The following is a 9,831-nucleotide window of genomic DNA, read 5'->3' as shown; positions in this document are numbered from 1 at the left end:
AAGGAGATACGTTCGACAAACAGCTTCAAGTCTCCCACCGTAGTGTTAAAAAGGACACGACAATATAATCGCGACTACAGATCCAACATCATGCTCCCCACTGACTGGACCTCGGTTGGCGCAGACCCGGACAAAGTTCAATCAATTTGAGAGCGAGAGCTCCTGCTCGTGATTTTACGCTTTCCAGGTTCAATGCCCGACCCTGTAACCGACAGACAGTACGTGCCTAACATCCACTACTCGATAATCACGAATCTTAAAGCGTCTAGGACCTGACGTCGTCGGAGTGTGTTGATGCTGTCAATGTCATGGGCGAGGCAGAAACCCCCTTCACATCGTGCCGCTGTCGCGAAATCCACGTGGACTCATCCGAGGTCGGGCCCCACACGTCTCCTGCGCTCGCGAATTAGCCGTTTCAGGTACTCTAGTCTACTTGAGAGCGCCACTAGGGCGTGGGGCCCGTTCTCTCGAATCACTTGCTGTTGCCTGTTGGGCGAATTTGATTTTTTTCTTTTGTCCTTTTTTTTTTATTGATTTCCTTTTTTACGCTTCGACCTCACTGTGACTGACTGACCTACCCAAACGATCAGTCAGTGAGTCGGTCAGCCCCCCTCGCCCCGGGCGGACTCTCCATTTGAATCCCAAAGCCGTAGAGGAGAGAACTGAGAGCAGTGGAAGCGAGAGTGGTTTTGTTCTTATGCGACTGTCACAAGTGATCCGAGAGAGGGGCAAGCTCTTCGTTCGCCATGGCGACCGACCCTGGGATCCCCAAGGTGGAGGCGGCGCCCGGAGGAAGCGGCGACGCATCGTCTGAGGGGCGGAGGGGCAGCGATCCTCCGCGCCTGGATCTGAAGAAGGCCAGGAAGGAGAGGGTCTGCACCGCCAAGGAGAGGATCAGTCGGATGCCGCCCTGCGCCGCCGGTAAGCGGAGCTCAATCTACCGGGGAGTCACCAGGTACGTTCATGAGGTCGTGCCTCCGGTTTACTGGATTATTTCTCTTCTTTTGGTATGGGGACCAGGACGAGTCCAACTAGTTCGTCCGTATGTTTCACATTGATGCTGAGCTGTCTTTATTCTTCTGTTTATTATGAGTCTGAGAAACTGTCCATGGAATGACGGAGACAGTGATATCAAGTGCCTCTTTACTACTTGGATTTTGGTTTATGGAAATAGGTGGGTATTTGGTTATATTTAGAGCAAATATATATGATCTTGGAAGTGTGTTATCAGCGTAGAAACGCCGTCGGTCCAGCATGGTGGGGCAATCGGAATGTCAGGGTTGATCGTGACTTTTTTAATTAGTAGTTATGGCTTCGTCAGTTGGTAAGCTCGTCGAGGTTAGCTGCTCAGCACGTCAGGATGATCGGAAAGGCGGTGTTGATCATTTCTTTTTAACTTACTCCTTTGGATTAGTTGTCTTTGAGGTGTAGTCGTTGGATTTCATCGTACCCATTTAGGTAGTTAGCATATTATCTCAAGTTAAAAAGTAAGATCAAGGTGAGAGGTAAATCCATGAAATTGCCTAAAAAGAGTTCCAGAGAGGACGTGAGATTATACTGGGGGGTGGTTTGAGCTTTTTGAATGAGAATTAAATGAGAACGGAGAGGCAACCATCACAAATTAAATGAGAATTAACACCTCTTTAATTCATATCTTATTTGGGAGGTGAAAGGCCAAGGCCGCCCTTAATTATGGAATTAACCAAGGTGTAAACACCTTAAATTAAAATTAGGTGGCTAGAAGGAGGTAAACAGTTGAATGGCACGTCTTCCAACAGTGATGTTCGGTTTTGGTCCTGCACACACAAAGTGAAGGGCATTGGCCTTCACTAATTTGATTTTGATAAAGTCAAAAATCAAATCAAGGCCTCCTTTGATTTGATTATTTGGGCCATCAAATCAAAAGCTCACTAGTGGGCTTGTTTAGCTCCATCAATGGGATTTTCAATAGGAGAAATTCAGCCCAATTAGGCTAAGCTTTTAGTCCATTTTAGTTGAGAAATTACCACAAAATTTTGTATGACTCAAAATACCCTTCAAATTAGTCCCACTTGAATTTACGTTTATGCGTACTCCGATTCGGGCTTAAGGGTTCACATTTGTAGATTACAATCGTATACGAGCTTGTGCCCTTCTTTGATTGTAAATCAATTTAGACGAAACAAGAACTACTTCTAGTTTTCTCCATCATTTGAGTAGCTTTTGATTGGACATTAACTTCTCATTCACTCAAGAAATTAATTTATGAAAATTTATTTGTGAGACAGATTATTGTCATACTTGATTTTATTAGTTATGAAAATCAACTTCTAACATCCACCATACAAATTGAAATTAGAATAAGTTCCAAATAAGTTAATAAAAGTTCCAGCAAAAAAAATTATTGTAGTGCCAGAGTTAGCTTGTGATTTTGAACCATTCATAGTGGAATGTTATCAGATTTTATATATTTGATCTCTAGGTAAAGCTTTAGTTAGAGGATCTGTAAGATTCGCCTTCAACTTTACATAGTTGATAGAAATTATCTACCTAGAGGTCAACTACTTAGTGATGTTATATCTTTATGACAAGACATACCATTATACATGCTATTCTGTGCCCTACCAATAGTCGCTTGGCTATTGCAATGTATCATAACTTTGGACATGGAATATCCTCCAAAAAATTGTAGAGTTATGCTTCTTCTTCTCTAGCTTTATCTAAATCTATGACCTCAAACTCCACAGTATACTGAGCTATGCAAGTCTTTTTTGAGAACTTCTTGGACACAACACCTCCTCCAATGGTAAGCATGTGACCACTCTTGGATTGGGAATCTTTTGTATCCCATATCTAGATAACATCTTTAGATACCTCGAGTAGTGTATTCTGTAGTTCCTTGTATGTTTGAGATACCTACTTATTAGTGTTTTCCAACAATTGCTACATGGATTACGTGTATACAACTCAACTTGTTGACTGCATATCTTATGTTGGACCAAGTGCAGTTTATGATGTATATTAGACTGCCTATTATTCTAGAATATTTTGTATGAATGTTGATGAAGATGGTCCTGATAGAGTAGGGTGAATAGATGGTGAGTCTAAATTGTTCGGTTCCTTGCACACAACTAAAACAAATGCAAGATTAATAATATGATAATCTTCTTGCAAAATAAATTTGTGTCGCCACTCGGTTTTGAAATCGACTATCCATGTCCCTACTGGATTTTGTTAGTTACAAAAAGCAGTTTTCAACAGCAAGTCATGCTTTTCTGGATTGTTCGATAGCATAGATAAAATAATTAAATTGATATTGCTTATTCAATATCTGCATTTGTCCTAGCTTATAATAAAGGCCTTTTGATTAGGAGCAGTATAAATCATCCCAAGTGGAAAATGACAAGAATAGTTCAATTAGGGGGAATGATCCTCTTGGTTTTGTGAAAAATTCCAATCAGTATGTGTAGGGTGTGAAAAGAAAATCTTAAAGATGCAAATATGTCAACCAGCTCAACCCTAAACTTAAGCCCTTTAACAATTAAATTTCTAGCTTCTACCTTCTAACTTCCTACAGTAAGGCCTTATTTTCACTTTATCCTGAAACTATAGATACATGTTTTTTTTGTTCGTTTCAATTTCTTAAGCATTTTCTTTTCAATTTAAAATTTTCTCTTTTCCAATTTTAGACATAGATGGACAGGTCGGTATGAGGCTCATCTCTGGGATAAAAGCACTTGGAATCAGAATCAGAATAAGAAAGGAAAACAAGGTAAGTAAAGAAACAAGACGCATAGCAGTCATATTACATGCCTAATGTCTCAGTTATTTTGCTCGTAATATTATTAGGTCAAATTCTGTTATGTTTTTGAGATATAGCATCTTTTGTAGATTGGCCTTCATGGACATGACACATGATATAGTATTGTAAAAGGATCATTATAACTTATTATTTCTTGTGAGCTAACTCAAATTTATTTATTTGCATGGTAATCATGTGTGGGCATTCCCTCCAGTGTACCTAGGTATACACAAATTTTCTCCTTGCTAGTTAATTCATCAATTTCAAAATTCATTCAGGTATCTTCTCTCCATTGTGATGATTTTTAGGTGCTTATGATGATGAGGAGGCTGCAGCTAGAGCATATGATCTTGCTGCTCTAAAATACTGGGGTGCTGGGACACTTATAAATTTTCCAGTGAGGATTATATTAATTTATACTCATGACTCATTGATGCCTCATTAACTATCTTGACTCATAACTATCACTGCTGGACTTATACATACTTAGCCAGCTTGGACAATTTCAATGTGAATCAGTTGAGTTGGGTTAGCATTAGTTGATTTTTCTGTGTTTAATCAGATTACCCTCCATTTTGTTGACAAGTTGTTGGAAAGGTCTTGAGTTCAAACAATGCAACTGTCAATTGACTAGAATAAGTCGAATTGGATTGGCCATTCAATTTAATCAAGATTGAAGGGGTTCCATGGAACAAATAACAAAACTGTGATTTGCAACCAATTTAAGTAAATCATAACATATTTGAACCATTAAAAGGAGGAGATTTTGGAGATTATATTAATTTTAATTCTAAAAAAAAGATCTGTCCTTATGGTTACAACTAGTATCTATCTTTTATAAGAAACAACAATGATGGGACCCTATTTGTGGGTCTTGTCAAGCTCAAGTAGCAAAAAGAAATGGACTCTAAAAGTAGCGAAAAGAGAGAGCAACAAAGTATCTAACTAATTTTGGTGGGAAAAGGAAAGACTAACCCCTTCGACAGAAGAAGACACCTTGTTGGCTTCATTGGTGCTAATTTTGCCAATTAGAGTTTAAATACAATTAAATTAGGAAAAAAACTTTTGGCCTAATATTAAAAAAATATGAAACAGTTTTGTCTTTAAATTAAGTGATTCAAATCCATGCTTGCCCCTAAGCCTGAGATTGGATGCGGCTGTGCATATCACAATATGGAACAACATGCCCAAGCGTTTGGGAAATATAATTAACCTAATTGCAAAAAGCTCAAATGCACTAGCTCCTTGAAGCCTATGAAGACTACAAAAAATGATAGATGTAAATGAAATGTATACATCCTGTTAGAACCAATGGAATCAACATATCTCCACAATGATATGAGATTGTCCACTTTGGGTCTAAACCCTCATGGTTTTATTTTGGGATCTACCCAAAAGAGCTCATTTCAATGGAGATATCTTCCATCTTATAAATTCATGATCATCTCTATGTATTTCCAATGTGGAACTTTGATTGTAATCCCAATACATCCTTCATGGAATCAAAGGTACATGAAACTTTAATGCTTTGGTGTATAACATTTCTTCACAAAACAGAGAAATTTTTTGTATAAAAGAAAATATAATTAGAAAGCAATTAGATGTTACTTCAATTGATGATAAACTAAGAAAAATAGATTTAGATGGTTGGACATGTTCAAAGGCAATTAAATTTTTTTTGGATGGATGAGTTGAAATGATTAGGGTAGACATAGTGATTAGAGGGAGATCCAAGAAAACTCTAGTTGATGCTATAAACATAGATTAACTTTATTTGAACATTACTAGTGGGATACTCTTGCATGGAGGTGAATGGAAGGGTAATATCTGTGTAGCCCAACCTCAAATAGTTGGAGCCAATACGTCTTGATGATGGTATGATGATTTTCTTATTAGTCTAACATGACTTGCAGTGCTTCGTGACACTTATAAGAACTTATTTATTTGTCCTCGCTAATATAAGGTTCTTATATTGTTTTGAGTTCTTTCTTTAAAACCATCATTCACTCACTAATACAGGTCACAGATTATGCAAGAGATCTTGAAGAAATGCAGACAATCTCAAAGGAGGATTATCTTGTGTCTTTGAGAAGGCATGTAGATTATATGGCATTTTGGGTATTTAGTTGGATGTTTTTGCATCTTTAGTTTGCATCTTATATTGGTTCTTTTAGAAATAGGTGAATGTGTTGATACTGAATTACTGCATTAAGCTTAAAAGATCTATACTGTGGGTGGAAAATGAGCTGTAGCATGTTTAGTACTAACATAGGGACAATATTTTGCAGAAAAAGCAGTGCTTTTTCGAGAGGATTTCCAAAATATCGTGGACTTACCAGGTAGGTACTGATTTTATATCATGCATGAAATTTTGTGTCAGGCAAAGGTAAGTGCTAATGTTAGCCTTTTTGGTTATTAGAGATTTTTTTGGGTTTTGTCTGTTTGCTTTAACTTTGAACCTTACTTTTTTGTTCTGTTACATTATGTATTATGCCTTGTCAGTAGCATGAAAGCAATAAATTTTTTCTCTTAGACTATAGACTTTGGGTTGATCAAATATGTTCTGAATTATGAAAGGTTAGGAGATATAAAAAACAAACATATAAAATGAAGGGCAAAAATTAAAGGAACACCCCACATCTAAGTTTCCTCCAAATTACTCCTAGTTCAATGGAAATATTTTATTTTTTATTTATATTGGATATTTATTATTATTTATTTCATAAAATAAAATTGTGCACACTTGTTAAATTTTAGCAGAGATTATAAAATTATTTTTCTATGAATCTCAATTCAACTTTTTTTTTACTTTTATGGTTGTAATTACTTTTTATTGCATTAAATATTTTGTAAAAGTTATAAAATATGTTCATATGAATTAATACTTATATTAGTGAATGTAATTATTTTTCTACATTGTTAAATACTCTATAGAATTATAAAATTATTTTTGTATGATTTTAAATTTAAACTGAAAACATATGAATGAGATTATTTTTTATCTTTTCACTAATTTGACTACCCAAACAACCTGTTTCTCTATTAAATCAATTTCGTAGGGTAATTTGGCAAAAATTCATATCTTGGGTGCTCGTTTGATAAAAATAAAGAAGAGCACTCCTTTGAAGATTTTAAAATTTAGGGACACAATATTGATTTTGCCTTAAAATGAAAGGCTTTGTGCTCTATGTCCACAGTGGTATACCTAATTCTTAACATACAAAGAAGTTTATGGTGAGTACAAGGTTTAAAATACTGTTTGTGTTAAAAGTTAGTCTTTGGTTGGAATAATATGATACGTATAATTCTCTTTTAGGAGTCTGACATAACTGAACCAGGTGCTAGTGCACAAAGGTAAGTGTTGTGGTCGCTGCTGCAAATAGTACTAGCATTGAGCAAAGATAAGAACTACACTAAAATCTGGAACCTGTTACTTGATCAATCCTAATTCTCCAGTGGAAATTATGTTTTATGGCAGCACATTCAGTAGTACCCCTTAAATTGCTGCTGCGAATAGTAGTAGCATTGAGCAAAGGTGAGAACTACAGCAAAATCTGGAAGTTGTTACTTGATCAATCCTAGCTCTCCAGTGAAAAGCATGTCCTATGGCAGCACATCCTGTATTACCCCTTAAATTGCTGCTGCGAATAGTAAACTATGGTAAAATCTGTGAACTGATCAATCCTAACTCTCCAATGAAAAGCATGTCCTATGGCAGCACATCCAGTAGTATCTCTTAAATTGGATCTGCAACCTTGGTGAAAATATCTGTAACGCCTTGAACTCGACCTAATGTTCCTTAGTTTCAAAGGTTTTCCACAAATGTACAACAGACAAATACAATAGGTGTAAAGACCTGAATTAGCTGAATAAAGTTTGGAATAATTTCAAAATACTTGAAGTTGATCAGAGGGATGATCTGGAAAATTGTAATCAAGTTAGTTTCTGCAATTGTTGGGTAATTTGGATACGTTCAAGGTTGCATGTTCTTATTGTTATCTTTCATCTGTGGGACATGGGTTTTTTATTCACCAAGGTTTACCCTACTGGAGCATGAAAATACCTACTTATTGGGTTATCACTTGGGTTTAATCCGAGGAAATGTCGAAAATTATTAGGCTATCATTGGGTGTAACTTTCCTAATTACTGAGCCTCATTTGGATCATGCGATTGTAGTCACTTGTATGCATTTAAGCAAATATTAGAAATCAGTTAGTTTCCCTTCTAAGTGTTTACCATTTAATCTCGTAAAGCTTATCCTACAATTATTTTACTTGAAGTGATTATTTTATTCTCAGACAACCTAACAATAGCCGGTGGGAAGCATCTTTTGGACCTATGCAAGGGAATGATTACTTCAGCAACTGTAGTAAGTTCACATGTGAATTACATTGAAAATGAAAAAAATGGCTATTGCTGAAATTGAACTTGAATAAATGAACATAAGTTTCAACTTGATTACTCCCATGCAAGGTACAAGTAGTGATGCAACTACGGATGCACGATATTCTGGTATTGCTGGAACAGAAAGGAAAATAGATTTAACAAGTTACATAAGGTGGTGGATGCCAAAGAAGGTTCATCAAACAGAATCAGCCTCCACTGAAGATGTTGCTCGGGAACTGAAAATGTTGGAATGCTCAGTGCAGCCAACTGAACCATATAAGCTTCCTTCCCTTGGCTATCCTCATAAGGGAAAACCTTCCCCCCAAAGCTTGTCTGCTTGTAGTATATTGTCCCAGTCTGATTCCTTCAAGAGTTTCCTAGAGAAATCATTGAACTCAGCAGAGAATAAGGATGATCCTTCACAATTAAAAATCCATCAAGAGTCTGTTCCTCTGTTCTCCAATTGTGGGCTTGGCGTATCCGGTGTGAGCTTAGCATTTAACGATTTGCCTGTGCCTAGAACTGCATACCAGATGGCTCTTCTTTCGGCGCCTCTGAGGACCAACTATTCTGGTGATACAGTTAGTGAACCTCTATGGACGAGTCATGTGCCGCCGTCTGGACAATCTTCTACTGAAACAACAGTTCTACCTTCATCTTGACTTCCATCTTTTGGTTTTTAGAAGTCTCTTCCTACGTGGTCCTTATATTTAGTTTCTTTTTTGTTTTTGTATCGCAGTTTAGGAAGAAAGAAACTGATAGTTCCGCATATGCATACCAATGCCAAGAATGACACCGAAGGATATCAAATTTTATAATTGGTGTCAAGATCTCGAAATGCAATGCTGCATGTTGTGGATTTAGTGTTCATGGTTAATTTGATTGTGAACTGAAACAAGGCAAATTGCGTGAAGCGGCAATTCTCATCCATTCTGCTGTTTTTAAAGAGATGTTCAAGTGCATAACTGAAACGAGGCAAATAAGCTATCAGAGCCATGAGACATATGTTCACATAGTGAGATGTAAAGGTAGCATTACTTCTGATTTCATTTTCTTTCTTTTAAAATTATTATAATTAAAATTTTAGTCTACTGCTTAATATATGTTTGGATCTCATACAATTTTAATTATTTTGTTTTCTATTGGATAATTATACTTCTATTCCCCTGACCTAGTATCAGAGCATACCAGAGTTGACTTGAAGAATAATTTTTTCCTGTAATCATCTTGCACACTTGTTGAGTTGCAAGAACAAATTCCCCTTGTAGGCTCCAGTCTTAATTCATATGATATTGTAGAGTTCCTTATTACCCACAACACCCCATCCATTTGCCCCTTTATCTAAAGCAGATGCAACATCAGTGAACCAGTAGGTTTGTTTCTTGATTAGACTTGAAGCTACTATACTCCTTGCCCTTTTATGCCTACCTCGTATCGTTTGGGTCAGACATTGCAGAACCTGTATTCCTTGTCACTATCATTGTTTTATGAGTTTGTAGAACAATTGGAATGGAGCGCAATGAATAGAGTAAGTGAATGGTTAATTATAAATTAAACTCATCCAACCAATTTGAGTATTATCGATCAGTTGTCAATGTTTGTTTTGTTTGATCCTTCTAGTTTGTTTCAGTATAGTCCACTGTTATTCATTTTGGGTCACTTG

At 36.6% G+C, this 9,831-nt stretch overlaps 1 protein-coding gene across 1 annotated transcript; it reads left to right on the top strand.

The window, feature by feature from the left end:
• The first annotated feature begins 734 nt into the window (after nt 1-734).
• On the top strand, nt 735-9,305 carry LOC141825105 (AP2-like ethylene-responsive transcription factor SMOS1). The gene is made up of 9 exons (XM_074712497.1): nt 735-955; nt 3,669-3,751; nt 3,996-4,004; nt 4,090-4,178; nt 5,801-5,874; nt 6,070-6,120; nt 8,081-8,151; nt 8,256-8,812; nt 8,908-9,305. Exons 1-9 carry the CDS (start codon nt 747-749, stop codon nt 8,959-8,961), a joined length of 1,197 nt encoding a protein of 398 aa, XP_074568598.1. The 5' UTR covers nt 735-746; the 3' UTR covers nt 8,962-9,305.
• Nucleotides 9,306-9,831: the final 526 nt, after the last annotated feature.

This window comes from Curcuma longa, chromosome 3 (assembly GCF_044706935.1).
Source record: "Curcuma longa cultivar G26 ecotype Majalengka, Jawa Barat chromosome 3, ITB_CL_G26_1.1, whole genome shotgun sequence".
Lineage (NCBI taxonomy): Eukaryota > Viridiplantae > Streptophyta > Magnoliopsida > Zingiberales > Zingiberaceae > Curcuma > Curcuma longa.
The sequence above is the reverse complement of the archived record's forward strand: the minus strand, read 5'-3'. Positions and strand labels throughout refer to the sequence as shown.

Excerpts from the sequence above, each read along its gene's own strand:
- LOC141825105 (XM_074712497.1), top strand. The coding sequence starts at position 747 with ATGGCGACCGACCCTGGGATCCCCAAGGTGGAGGCGGCGCCCGGAGGA. Across the intron at positions 956-3,668 it reads ATCTACCGGGGAGTCACCAG|ACATAGATGGACAGGTCGGT; the intron begins GTACGTTCATGA and ends TTCCAATTTTAG. Across the intron at positions 8,152-8,255 it reads TGATTACTTCAGCAACTGTA|GTACAAGTAGTGATGCAACT; the intron begins GTAAGTTCACAT and ends CTCCCATGCAAG.